The sequence below is a fragment of the Geotrypetes seraphini genome, chromosome 1, assembly GCF_902459505.1.
Source record: "Geotrypetes seraphini chromosome 1, aGeoSer1.1, whole genome shotgun sequence".
Lineage (NCBI taxonomy): Eukaryota > Metazoa > Chordata > Amphibia > Gymnophiona > Dermophiidae > Geotrypetes > Geotrypetes seraphini.
The window spans coordinates 353,213,110-353,228,117 of NC_047084.1; the positions used below are offsets into that span (position 1 = coordinate 353,213,110).

Genomic DNA, 15,008 nt, shown 5'->3' on the forward strand with positions numbered 1-15,008 from the left:
GAAGATTTCGGGGAGTGTGTGGTGCAGTGGTTAAAGCTACAGCCTCAGCACCCTGGGGTTGTGGGTTCAAACCCACGCTGCTCCTTGTGACCCTGGGCAAGTCACTTAATCCTCCATTGCCCCAGGTACATTAGATAGATTGTGAGCCCGCCGGGACAGACAGGGAAAAATGCTTGAGTACCTGAATAAATTCATGTAAACCGTTCTGAACTCCCCTGGGAGAACGGTATAGAAAAATTGAATAAATAAAAAATAAAAAAATCAGACCTTGATGCTAGTTCCTGCATCCAGGACTACCAGCTCTACATGAGCATTTACTTACAGTCCGTGGTTCATAGTGTGCTAGACTGGGCAGACACTCTCCTACAGGAGCATGCTGCTGAGCTTTACCACCTGGCCAAAAAGTAAAAGGAGTGCCAGAAATATCTGGCCAAGAACACATATGATACTTTTGGTATTGCATCCAGACTGCTTTGTATGTGGGGATGCACAGACTCTCATGGCTGAGTGTCTCTGACCTTGAACCTGCGATTCAGCAGATGCTAGCAGACAAACTGGGGAGATAACTTTTGGGGGGACAAGTGAAGAAGGTTGCTGATCCTCCTTCTATGTCCTCCCCTATTCGGAGGTTCCCTGCTGGGTCCTAAATGAATTCCTACTACTCTCAAAGATGTAAGTTTATTCCTTCTACCTGTCCTTGAAAGCAGCCCCAGACTCAATGCCAGCAACATCCACAAAAGTTATAACCTGTACCACATCCCAGTCAGAAGTGGGAGTGAGCTTTTGACTGACTCCAAGATAGCACAGCTGCCATCAAAGTATCCATTCTGGACAACCTACTGGTAGGGGGGAGACTGAATTATTTTCAAGAAAGGCAGCTCCTTGTAATCTCTGACTGGTGAGTTCTCCAATTATTTCACACAGAATACCCTCTCAGTTGGCAGCTAAGACCTCCAAATTGTCCTCCATGGGCTTCAGTTCACAGTGCCTGATGTGAGCAGATACTTGCAGAGGAACTCTCTGCCCTTCTCTAGGCCCATGTAGCTGAACCCATCCCTCCATGGCAGGAAGGGCAGCAATTCTTTTCCACGTACTTTCTCATACCAAGAAGATGGGAGGATTTTGTCCCATCTTAGACCTAAAAGACCCTAAACAAATATTTGTCAAAGAAAAGTTCAGGATGGTTTCCCTGGGCACTCTTCCTATAATTCAGGAAAACAATTGGCTATGCTCTCTGGATATATCAAATCATGTTTATTGAGCTAAGTCTAGCAAAGGTACAGAATATACATGAGACAAATAGCCAGAGGCTCATAGTTATATATGTGATCAACAGAGAATAAAAACAACTCCACCCCACATACACACATACACACCCAAGTCCCATTTCAGGGTCTAGAAAATAATGCAATACAGAAACATGGTACATAAAGAAAGGAGCATAAGTAGCACAAAGCAATATCAACAGTTCAGGAGTTGGCTGCGGGCAAAGGGGGTCATAGTGGACCAAAAAAGTTCCCATGACTGCTCGAATTGAAACAAAGTAATCAGCTGTGTTCTCCTGAGTGAAAGGGTAGGAGCCTCAGAGTCTAACCATTTGAGTAGTATACACTTCAAGGCAACCAGAACTGTCCATCTGAGAAAGCCAGCCATGCCCCTCTTTCTGGAATGATGTACAGGAAGAACCCCGAATAATATCAAAGGCGAGCTCCAAACAGTCATCTTCCAATGCAAAAGCAAAAATCTGAGACCAGAAGGCCATGACAGAGGGGCAAGACCAAAGCATATGACCCCAAGTTGGCCTCAGAGTGGCCACATTTAAGACAAGCAGCAGTTGGCTTAAAACGAGAAAGGAAAGCCCTCTTTGGGGAAACATAAAGGCGCAACACTAGTTTATAGTGTTGTTCCCAAAAGGACATGTATTTCCTCAGAGAAGGTAGTTTCTTAATTGCTAATAACACAGTATCGGCTGGTAACTCCAACTGTAGGTCTTACGACCATGAGGTCTGCAAACGAAGACGATCAAGCAAGGGGGGGTCTCATCCTTCAAATATCTGTGATGAAATTTAAGCGGAACTTACATCTAGGAACCAAACGTATAGGCAGTCGATAGAAGCTCCTGACGACAGGAGGTAAGATCAGACTGCCCCAAGGAAGTAACATAATGATGAACTTGCATATAAGTGAAACCATCAGTGGGAGGAATGCCAAAATCTTGCTGAAGCTGGAAAAGGGTATAATGTGCCCAACCTCTCCAACCAGATGCAACAAAACATGAATACTCCTTGCTTGCCATCGTTGAAAGGAAAGTTCAGGATGGTTCTTCCATACCTGGAAGAAATTGGTTGTTATTACACACAGGTAGAAAGGGAGAGACAGTTGCACTAATTTTATGGAATCTACAGACCCATTGCCAAAACTACTTCACATACCCATGCAAAACCCGAAGGGGTAAAACCCAAGATCTAAGAGAAGAAATAGAGTGAAGATAAGCACTGAAGCTCTATGGAAACAAGAATGCTCCAATGAGGTGTTGGTGAAGGTGGATGTACCCCTAAAGAGATCATTTATGTTGCGCATGCCACAGCTGATATTTAGTAGTCCTAATCCCCCTTTATACCAAGGTGTTGCCGCTATGCGATATGGGAGCCTAGCTCTTTTACCAGCCCACAGAAAACATTGTACCAATTGGATTAACTTACATTCATCGGAATGTAGGAAATAGAGAGGTAAACCCTGAGAAATGTACAGCCATCTGGGGATAATTAACATGTTATACAGGCCAACTCTCCCCATGAGGGAAAGTGGGTAAGCTTGCCACAAACATAATTTGGTGGATGTGGAGGTAAAAAGAGGAGCAACAATAAGAGAATATAATTTCATAAGCTAAACTAAACTAAAACTTAATTTTATAGACCGGGTCTTCAACCAAAAGGTGCTTGACTCGGTTTACAATAATGTAAGTATAGAACATAAATATAAAAGAAGAATGTAATCTAGAATGGCTTAGTTTTCAAAGTGTTTAGTAAACAAGAAAGTTTTCAGAGTTTTCCGAAATAAAACAAAGGGGCCTAGACTTCTAAGTGAAAGCGGTAACTCATTCCAGAGCTCAATTAGTTTGAAAATTAAAGAGTGGCTAAATCTCTTGAAAGTTCTATTTTTACCCCTAAGGGAAGGAAATGTAAGTTTTATTTTATTTGAACTCCTAGCGAGATGAGATCTGTGTACATTACAATCTAAAGGAACCAAAGTAATAAAAATGCCAAAGAGAATTTAAAAATGTTTTTTTTAATTTATAGCCTATTACTTTTACAATCAAGCATAATACAACTTGAAAAGGGATCAAATACTTCACATTAGAAACAGAAATCATAAGGAAACAATACTATTTGGTTATTTAGTCCACAATATTAGAGAAAATCAACAGGAAATTAACCCTTAATTGAAATTAACTTACAAAATAAGGAAGTGGTAATATTCTTCATTACCTAAAGCCGATAAAGCAAGTTACACATCATTTGTTACGGATACTCCTGTTTCCTTAGATTCAATAAATTCTACCACCTGTTTGGCTTTAAAAAAAATAGAAAATTCTTAGTTTGATAAGTAACAAAACATTTTACTAGAAATTTTAACAAAAATATTCCTTCCAAGGCCTGGATTCTTGACCTCAATGCCAAGAATTCCTTTCTTTGCCTCTGGGATTTTTAAGACATATCTGGAAATATATGAATTTTAGAATCCAAAAACTGATTAAGTGCCGAAAATACAGTCATAGTATATATTCGCTATCACTTTCCAAGGCTAAGGTAACTAACAGGATTCTCCTTTCTGTTACAACCTCCATCGAGCTCTCCAAAAAGTTGTTAAGTCCATATCCACCTCTTTATCTCATTAGGAGTAGAAACTCCTACAGGATTTTTTATCTGAAAGTAATTAACTCTGACAATAGGAGGTAAATTTTCTGGTGGAATACTTAGTACTTCTCCAAGGTATTTCCTAACCATCTCTATAGGAGCGATCACAGGGGATGTAGGAAAATTTTAAAGTCTCGGATTATTTTTTCTTAATTGGTTTTCAAAACTCTCCATTTTCCTTGAAATATAGGATCTTTCCTTTACCAATTCAAACTCTATTTTGTTTCATTTCAAAGAGTTTTGTCTCCTGCTTCTCTACTTTTTCTTTTAATTGAGTAATAGCCAATCCCTGTTGTTCTGCTTTGGAAAAGATAGTCCCATAGTCAGTCAATAATGTAGAAAAAGATAATTTTAGATTAGCGTCCACAACTGATATGGCTTGCCATAGTGCCTCCAAGTCTATCTTTGCAGGCCTTTCCAACACCCCAAATTGTAAGATGGTCCCTCCCGAAGCACCTCTCACCTCTACACTGGTGCCGGGTCTTTGTTAGACTTCTCCCTGCACTCCTTTTCCTAACGAGGCAAGTGCTGGGCTCCCTCCTAAGCAGGGATATGAAGATTCCATCCTTGGGATCATCAGCCCTTGCTCTTTCACCAGCGTGCTTCCGAGTTGGGGTGGTATCATCCACTGCTCTGGGCTCAGAGACGTCCTTTCTGCTTCCATGTGTTCACACGATGAAATCAGGCTATCCCCTGAATTAGGTATTGAAGGGTCGTCTGGGCGGGAAAAGACCTCCGTGATCGTTGTGTGGACCAAACGCTGCTGGGCTACCGCTGCCGGAGGGTTCCCTTTCTCTTCCCCCATATCTCCCGACCGGGGAGGATTATCAAGCAGTGTCGGCCAGACAAGGTAACAGAGTTCTCCTCTCAGGCGTCTGCTTCCGACGCCATCTTGATTTTCAGCCTGTCCGCCAAAGCCGGTAAAGCAATACAAATGCACTTAAATTGAACTCTAAGATACACTGGAAGCCAATGTAATTCCTTGAGCAATGGGATTAAGTGATCGAATTTACTCTTACCAAAAATGAGCTTAGCAGCAGTGCTCTGTATCAATTGAAGTCTCTGTAGACTGACCTTTGAGAGACCCAGTTACATTGAGCTGCAATAATCACTGGCAGATTTTTATGCACGAGCACTCTCCTTTTCCCCCGTAAAAAATGGCGCTAAACAAAGAACACCATAGTGGAAAAAAAATCCTACCAGACTTCATTTTTTTTTTTTTTTGTATAATCATCTTTATTGGGTAAAGTAAGATAACAGCATAAACAGCAAACAACAATTGCAACAGGTAAGTGTCATGAATATCAAACAATTAGCAAAATAGCAAAATATGTAAGAGAAAGCACTCTGATAAGTGGCCGGAACGCTGTCACCTCAAACACCCAGTGTTTTGTAGAAGAAACTAGAACCTTGACGCATAGGAAAAAACCCCGCAGACACACCCCCATACATACCATCACCATCCACACATCACACACCTAAACAACCTGCACTCCCTCCCCCCCCCTTACACACCTTCCCCAAACAGACACACAGTCACCAGGCAAACTAATAGGGACACCGTGCCCAACGGCTAAGACAAGTTGAAGAAGAGAACTCTCATAAATCAACACCAATGGTGATAGATATTGTGGGAAAAGACACAGTCATCTGTCAAGACAAAGGCAATGTCAAAGTCAAAGGCTAAGGCTAAACCATAATAAAATGCAGATGCAAGTAGGGAGGCAAGTCTGTGAAGCACCAGAGAGACAATAGTTATGAAGTAGAAGCAGAACAGTGCTTCAAAAAGGTATCCCAAAGTGCACAATAGTCCTTCCAGTGATCTTGCGAGCGCTGAGAGTAAGTTTGCAGCTCAAATGCAGCCAAAGTGTCAATGCGACTGGACCATGCAGCAAAGGAGGGTACCTCCGGGGAAGCCCAGTGTTGCAAAATTAGCTTTTTCCCCACCAAGATAGCATGGAGAACAAATTTCTGTGAGGATGCATTGAGGTTCTGTTGAGATAAGTCCTGCACATCGCCCAGCAGTAAGGCAGGTGGGTTCCAGTGGATGGTGCAGCCGAAGACATCCTCCAAGCACTGGTGAACCTGGGCCCAGAAGGTAAGCTTCGGGCAGAGAAAGAAGGAGTGCAGATAGGTGCCTGGGGAGAAATGACATTTAACACATAAATTATCAGGCCACAGCCCCATGTGAAAACCTCTAGATCTGGTAAGATATGCTCTGTACAGTATGCAAAATTGTAAAGAGACAGATTTAACAAACAAGTATATATTCTGAAAGAAAACATGTATATCATGAAGAGACACTGTCAATCCCAAGTCCCTAGTCCAGTCCGTTACTATGGGCTGAAGACACTGCATTCCCTGACCCTCCCTACCCTCCGCGTACCAGGTAGCAATCTTGTTCTTGTGGGGTGGCACATCGAGAGCCCTTTCATCCAAAGATCCACAATCCCAAGTGGTAGGAGAAATATGGGTCAGAGAGTCATAATAATGTTTAATTTGGATATAAAGATAAGACTGATTGGTGGGGAGCCCCCAATGGGTACAAAGTAAAGAAAAAGAAGGGAAACGTCCGCCCCCCAAGTATAATAGATCGCGTATGGTGGACTCACGCTCAGCAAACCCCGAAAACCAGGTACAAAATTAGGGTTGCCAATCAGAGATAGAAAGGGGGACGGGTGAGGTACTTTGTGCTGAAGTTTCCGCCACCACGCCCAAGCTCTCTGAAAGGCATATAGGTAATGTAACGAGGGGTACCTCAAAGAGACTGGCGAACCCTGGATCCCATGCATGAATGAAACAAAAGACACTGGAGAACAGCAAGTAGCCAGAAGATCCAGAGGAGAATAGCGCCTATGCAATGTCATGGATCCAACGGAAGAGAGATGTGACATTGTAGAGGCAAATGTCTGGCAGCCCAAGCTCCCCCTGCCCCTTAGCTCGAGACAGTTTGAGGAATCCAATTCGTGCCTGTTTGGCATTCCAAATAAATTTGCGGACAATAAAGTTATAGTGGCGTTCGTCTGCACGACTAACCCAGAAGGGCACCGACTGTACCGCGTACAAAAGTTTCGGGAAGAGAACCATCTTCACCAAGGCCACCCGGCCCATCAGGGATAAGGGAAGGGATTGCCATTTATGACATAGGGAGTGGATCCTACCAATCGCTGCCGTTATATTGGCTTCATACAGCTTTTTCAGATCTTGGTGAAGATAAATCCCTAAATATTTCAATTTCCCAGGTGCAATGCCCACTCCCAACCTCTCGAACCAAAGATCACCCGGGGAATCATGCAGCAGTAGGGCTTCAGTTTTTTCATAATTGACCTTTAAACCAGTAAAGAGTCCGAACAAATTAATAATAGCCATCAAGCGAGGGAGGTTGACATCGGAATGTCAAACGTAAAGCAGCATATCATCAGCGAACATACTAATACGAAATTCTTGTCCCCCGATGCCCAAGCCTTGAAGTTCCCGGTCCTGACGGATTCGGATGGCCAGGGGTTCAAGAGAAAGAAGGAATAGCAGAGGGGACAATGGGCAGCCCTGCCATGTGCCCCGACCCAGAAAAAAAGGTTCAGAGATCCCCCCATTGATCAGCAGCTGAGATTTAGGGCTAGTGTATAACGCTGCCACCCAGGCGACAAAGTCCCCGGAAATGCCATAGCGGTCAAGGATCCAAAAGAGGTGTCGCCAGGAAACCATATCGAACGCCTTCTCTACGTCAAGGCTGGTTATTAAAGCCCTATCGGAGGCATGGTAAGGAAGCTGCAATACCGTGAGCACTTTAAGTAAATTCATGGAGGCATGCCTCCCTGGAACAAAGCCCACCTGATTCTCGTGGATCAGGTTCGGTAGGATCGTATTAAGGCGCGACGCTAGTATCCCGGCAAGGATTTTAACATCCTGATTCAGAAGTGAGATGGGGCGATATGAACCCAGTTGGTCCGTGGGTCTCCCCGGTTTCGGCAAGATAATAATGTGAGCACTGTTATGAGTATTACCGGGAGGTGTTTCCGTCCAAAGTCCCATAAAATAAGCTTGCAGAGAGCCTAAGGCCGGTGGGGGCATGAGCTTATAAAACTCCGGGCCAAAGCCGTCTGGCCCAGGAGTTTTAGCCAGCTTGAGTTTTCGAATAGCCAATTGCAACTCTTCCCCACTAATTGGTTGGTTAAGCGCCGTCTTCTGTTGGTCAGAGACGGTGGGCATGGACAGATTGCAGAAAAAGGCGTCTCGCGCTCTGTCATCAGGCGGCTGTTCGGCATAAAGCCTTTGGTAAAATTGAAGAAATTGGTTTGTAATTGCCTGTTGCTGAGTATGCACCCTCCCCGCCCCATCCTTGATATGAGTCGGGCTCTAGGAGGTCGGATCAAATTGGCAAGTAAACGACCGGTTTTATTACCCCAAGCATGCAACTTGTATTTGTAGAAGTATATATTTCGAGAGGCCCGTTGGGAGAGAATATCATTAACCCGATGTTTGACATCCAAAAGCCTATCCCGCAAGGCACTGGTAAGACTCGAGATGTGTGAGCGTTGCAAGCGCTGTAACTCAGCAGTTAAGGACAACAATTCCCCATCCTGTTTTTTCTTAGCAGCCGCAGAATAGGCCAGTACGTGACCTCGCAAAACGGCCTTGGCCGTGAAGGAACTCATCCCACCGCTGCCCCAAATAAGTACGAAAAGAAGGGTCCGAGTACAGGTGAGGAGACATCTGCCAAATCCTACCAGGAGAGGCAGGAGAAAATTGCAGAGTGGCGCTCAAGAGCACATGGTCCGACACCAAAGGAGCGGCCATACCTGCTTTGGTCAATTTAGAAAATAGGCCATCAGAAATTAGAATGTAATCTATGCGAGAGTATACGTTATGAGGGTGGGAATAGAAGGAAAAGTCACTATCAAGCGGATTCAGGGTTCGCCAGGCATCCAACAAGTTCAATTCCTGTGGAAGAAAAGGTATCCCCCTGTTATAATGTCCCCGAGGGGCATTTTTAGCCAGTTTACAATCCAAAAGGGACTCCGCCACCACATTGAAATCTCCCACTATAATCAACTGATGGGAAGAGTAAGCGGCCTAAATCCCCATCAAGGAGGAAAAAAAATCATGTGAGTAAACATTCGGAGCATAGACCGTACCCAATACAAGAGGGGAACCCCACAGTTCACCAATCAGAAATAGGTATCTGCCCTCTGGATCCTTAATTTCCTTATGGACATAGAAGGGAATATTCTTATGAATCAAGATCGCCACCCCATGCTTTCGGGAAGAATAGGCAGAGAAACCCACCTGTCCCACCCAATCCCTCCGAAGTTTGAGATGTTCTGTGGCGGACAGGTGGGTCTCCTGAATAAAAGCTATGTCACAGCGCTCCCTCTTCAGGTATGATAAAATCTTGGTACGTTTCACAGGAGAGTGAAAACCATCAACATTTAAAGAATTAACAGTCAAGTTAGCCAGTATGAAAAGTAAAGGTAGGAAATGCAATGAAATGAACCAAAAACCATAGAGGAGATAGGGATCGTCCCAGCCAAATCTCCCTCCTCCATATATTATGGAAAGTTCTGTCCATCCGTTGCGACATCCGTCTCAGCCAAACACCAGACAAAGCACCATGCCCTAGAATCCCAGACAAATCACCAACCATCCAACCAAGCATACACATACACACACACACACATACCAGTAACTGCTTCTCCCCACCCCACCCCCCACCAATCACCATCCCCTCCCTACCCCTAGACAACAGAACAGCATAGATACAGCAGCTCCGGGCCACCCCCAAGTCAGTAAAGCAGAGGAGGGTAATCGTAGGAAAATGAAATCCAGAAGAGGGAGAAATGGAAAGAAATCCCAGTAAATATGAGCAAGTACAGTAAGAGAACACATTAAGGAATGCAAATCATCATATAAATAAATGAGCAGAGTAAAGACAAATATCAAATGTAAGAGCAAACTCCATCATTAATGTCAACAGTCTTGAACAGCAGGAACAACAGAAACATAAACATAGGCCCCAGCATGGAACCATCCGCTAGAGAGACAGCCAGAATGTGCAGCTATCTATTCGGGGGTCAGGGCAGTGAGCACCCCCATCAGGTAGTTCCCGGGGAGCTCAAGCAGGAAAGTAAGACTCCGCAAAAAGATGTGCTGCTGCCCCTTAAAATGACTCCCATCCACAGGTAATCAACCCAAAAGAGAGAAGAGAGGCAAGCTCCCCCAGGCTTCCAAGTCAGGTAGGCCACGAACCAATGAAACCAGAAAAAAAGGCATATCTGAGAGGCTCAGTCACCCACTCGAGGAGAGTCAAGCACAGGGGGAAGCTTTTGGATAAATTGCTCCATAGCCTGTGGGGTGTCAAGGAAGGTGACCTTATTATTGTGATATATACGTGCCCGAGCTGGATACAGTAGATTAACCCTGATTTGGCGTTTGTAAAGTTCATTACAAAAAGGCGCCATCGCACGCCGCTGGTAGGAGACGTGCGGGGAGAAATCCTGGAAGATAAGAATTTTATGGCCTTCAAGTTGTAGCTCCTTCCCCTTGCGATATAGGAACAAGATTTTTTCCTTTGCAGCGAAGTTGAGGAAACGCGCAATGACAGGGCGCGGGCGCTGCTCGTTTTCACCATGGATCCCCACCCGGTGCGCCCGTTCAATCAGCAGCGGGGCCAGAGGGGCCTGTAGATCAAAAACTGTAGGCAGCCACGTTTCAAGTCGGGCGCGAAGATCCACGTCGCGCACAGAAGCCGGGATACCAATAAATCGCAGGTTATTCCTGCGACCGCGATTCTCTAGGTCCTCCGCTCGCTCCTTCAGGGTGGTATTAGATGTTTCTAGGGTGCGGAGTGGTTCCTCGAAGCTGTTCGTGTGGACCTCCTGCTGAGCAATGCGATCCTCAGCACGCTGTAGCTGATTCGTCTGGGACTCCAATTTTTCACGCATCTCTTCCATAAAAGATTGGATCTTAGTAAGTTTATCTTCCATCACCAGCGTGAGGGAGCGTGTAAGTTCCTGAACGGCTGCTTCTTGCAAAGTGAACATCGGTACCTCGTGCTGCTCCGCCATTTTAGCTCCCGCCACAGTATGCTTAGCTTTTGCTCCTCGCTGAGCTTTAGTCGGCATAACCAGGGAAATCCGTCCCAAAAGAGCCAAGTCGGAGGCTCACTCCACTCCCCTGTCTGCAGAGGAAAGAAAAGTGCACAGCACCCCTCGAAGTAATAGGTTTAAAGCGGGTTTTAGAGTGGAGTGGCCCGGAGCTACTGAGAGGCACGTCCGATCAGGTCTCCAGCATCACGTGACCCCCTCCCCCAGACTTCATTTTATGGGGGATACCTACTTTGGCTGTAACTTGCTTTAAATATCTTGGAGCAACTTTGGACTATAGCCTAACTTTTTCACAACATATATAGGGCTATATTGTGAACATTGAAGAATTTAGCCATAGTCTAGGAAAGGAGGGGGTGCTTTGAGGAGGGAGTTCAGCTTGGCAAAGAGATGGCGGTGTTGGAAGAAAGGGATTTAGTTAGTGACCAGTGTAAGAGCAGAATTAAAAGAGTCCACATAAGTTTAAAGTGTAAGAAGTCAGCATATGTGACTTCAGAGGGAGGGCCAAGGCCGGCGCGAGCAGCAGGTTGGAGATGCTGCTCGCGCCGGTGAAGAGTTAGAGATATGGGAGTAAAGGAAGGTGCATGCGGGGAGGGGTGGGGAAGGAGCAGGGGGCGGAGAGAAGGAGAGGTACTGGCACCCCCACTAACACAGCAACTGGAGTGGTCCACCCCCCTTTCTATGCCACTGGGGCTACAGCCAGCCAGTAGTAGGGATGGGACTACAAGCAGTAAGAGATGTGGGGGCTGGAGAGGGAGGCCTGCAGAGTCCTGAGTGATTGGCAATTAGTGGGTGAGGTTACTGCCATCCAGTAGGCACCAGTCATGTATCTCCACTGTTTGCTAAACTACATTGGATTCCAGTATTCATCAGAATACAATTTAAATGTGCTTGTCTTTCTTTCAAATCCTATTTGGCATTTGCCCTCCACGAATTCCTTTATCTTGGATTACCAACAAACAAGGACTGGTTAGATCTATGCATAAACTTAAATTATCATTCCCCTCTAAGAAAGATATTGTTTTTTCTAGCAAATTGGGTAAGTCCTTCTCATTCAAATTAACTGAATTATGGAATAATATTCCTTGTGGCTGAGAGATTCGGATACTCTCCAAATTTTCTGTAAACATTAAAAAACCTGGTTATTCACCAAACTGTAAATCTGCTTTCCTTTTTTATCTTTTATATTAACTTTTGTAAACCGAGTTGAGCTTTACTCTCATAAAGATGGCACGGTCTATAAATTTAAGGTTTATAGTTTATCAAGGGACAAGGCTACAAGCAGAAAAAGAGGTGGGGGCTGAAGAGGTTGCTCTGCGGTCAATCCAGATGCAGGAAGAATGTTTTTATGTAACAATAACAGCAGATAAAAAGCCACCTTCTGACATTTTACAGTGGTCACATGCCCGCTCTTCACTTGAATTTAAACAATGACAATGGATAAAAAGCCTCTTTCTGACTAGCACATCTAGGTTAAAACAGAGCAAAAGTTAGTAGAAACTGTCAGTCAATAATCTTGCCAGCATTCATTTGTAGACTTCATACCAAAGGTGAAAGCATATTACATGCTTTAGATTGCAAGAGAATCTTTGCCTTATGTTTGGAGCAGAAGAAAGTCCATCCAACTTTTTGTTTCTTTTGATCCCTAACAGGATAGGGGTTGCTGTAAAGCAAATGCATACCTTCCAATCACTGTATTTCCTTCACTTATGCTCAGGTAAAGCTGACTCTAGTCTAAATGGCTTATAATGTTAGAGCTATGGCAGTGGCAGTAGCTCACTTGAGGTAGTCTCCATAGAAGAAATTTGCAGAGCTGCAACTTAAACATTTACATTGCATGGTTACCTGTAACAGGATTCCCAGTGTGGCAGGTTTGGTCAGACAGTCCTTCAGTGGCAGGCACAAAGAAGTGTGCATACACAGTTGAGCTGTTGCAAAAGTTCTGTACTTCAGTGATGGAGAAAAGTTTCCTTGCAAGACTTCATAGGTTGTCATTACCCTGATGTGAGGATTTGACTCCTGCTTTTTTATGTGATAAGAGCTCTAGAATACCTCTTGATGAAACTGAGACTTTATGCACTTAGTCATTCTCATAGATCACAGGACTCTTGGGTTTTAGAAGTTTGCTGTTCAATTATTGGGAACTAAAAATGGGTAGATTAAATGTTAAGTTTTAGAGTCATGAGACAATGGAAACCATTTGTCAGAAGAAATTCAGTTAGTTGGCCCTGTTTTAGACTTCCACTAGGTCTTGGTTATTCTTGCAGGTATCATTTTTATGGGTTGAAGGGATGGCTTAGTATTTAGATTATTTACTAATGTTGCTCTTTAAAGATAGAATTGAGATATGATGGTCAGTGGCTGTTATAACTGCAGGCATCTAAATGATAGATATGCCAATACCAACATAATATGTTATACTGCTGTAACAACTCCTGGATGCTCAAGTGTCATTATAGAATGCATTCCTAATGTGCTGTTGGAAAAAATTTGCACTAACCCTGGTACTATAAAGGCCATGTCTAACTTTGGATACTAGAATTACACCTGCTAAAACATTTGCGTTACATGGTATTAGTGTAGGCACCATGCCTTATAGAATAACACACAGAATAACACACTCTCGTGCATATTTTAATGGGTGCCAATTAACATCAATAATTCATTGTTACCCAATTATTGATGTTAATTAGCTGGTGAGCCAATTAATTTAAGTGAGTATCTCAGAAGCATGCTCAAATTTTGGTGCACAAATCTAGGCAAAATAGAATCCAAAGGTATAAAGATAGTGCCAAAGTGGTTAGAGTGATTTTTTTACCAGCACTATCCTTATAGTGCCTTTAAAAATCATTTACTGGCCACCAGTACCGGTAAAGGTATAACTCCATTTGAACAGTGACCCATATATTTATAGTACTTGTCACTTGTATTTTCTAGCAATGCAACCTTTCCTCTGATCTACTCATTCTTTTCCACCTGACTTTCAAAAAGGGAGTGTTAGCTCCAGCAAAACTAGTCAAGACATTTAGGAGGGAATTCATCAAGGGGTGCTAACAGATTTAGCATGTGCTAACAATTAGCACACACAAAATGTTAAGATACCCATTATATTCCTATGACATCAATGTTTAGTGCTCGCTAATGGTTAACATGTGATAAATGTGTTAGTGCCCCTTGATGAATTTCCCCTTTATTGTTAGGTTACATTTTTTGCTAATATTCATGAAACCTTTTTTTAAAACATAGTATTGGCTTACATTAATAGTTCATGATGAGTTGTATTCAAGTACAGTAGGCACTTCTCATATCCCACTGGGCTCTGTTTATTAAGCTATGTAATTGCAGACTCCTAGGAACTTTATTTTCCAGTGTCACTCCCTTATTTGGTAGCCTGACTCTTAGGACCAGGAGACTAGGCGGACATTTTGGAAGATAGAGCCACTAGGTTACAAGTAATCAGAAATTGCTTCTTCCACTCACTAGACCCAGAGAAAAACAATCATACTAGCTGGAGTGAGGTGGAGGTGCATGAAAGCCTGGGGGATGGGTTTACTATTTTTTAAAAGGAGATGGGGGTGGGCCAGCCTTCCTCTCATTTTATTTATTTATTTATTTACATTTCATACCATAGTTGCGATTTTCAGGATAACATTAAAATAGAAGTGAATGTTTGTTTAAAGATTCACTATTGTGCTGTACCATTCCTGTTAAGGTTTATAGGAAATGTCCCTGATTAAGAGTACCTGGTAATTTTTTACCACATCGGCTCAGATTAATTGTATTGTATTTTTCTTTTTATTCAGGAAAGATGCAAATAAGCAATCCACTTCTGACACTACCACTGATAAGTGAGTAAAATTCAGTTTTATATTAAAGAAGTCTTATGATTAGTGTTCAGCCTTTAATGGTCAGCATTTAAGACCAAATATTCAGCACTTGGCCATATTCAGCTATAGGTGTTCAATATCTGGCCTGGGGGTTATCAGGC

At 43.4% G+C, this 15,008-nt stretch overlaps 1 protein-coding gene across 23 annotated transcripts in view; it reads left to right on the forward strand.

Moving 5' to 3' along the window:
• The window catches only part of CCDC158 (coiled-coil domain containing 158), a 1,147,529-nt gene that overhangs the window by 1,015,106 nt on the left and 117,415 nt on the right, over positions 1-15,008 (forward strand). For 22 of the 23 annotated variants that reach the window (XR_004536446.1, XR_004536447.1, XM_033914104.1 and 19 more), the window contains one exon: positions 14,824-14,868. Coding sequence is in view for 20 of the 23 variants with exons in the window: in XM_033914104.1 (XP_033769995.1) it covers positions 14,824-14,868 (45 nt within the window). In the remaining 3 variants the exon portion in view is untranslated. Of the gene's footprint in view, positions 1-14,823; positions 14,869-15,008 lie in introns of those variants that run through there. The other variant, XM_033914222.1, reaches the window with a different exon arrangement.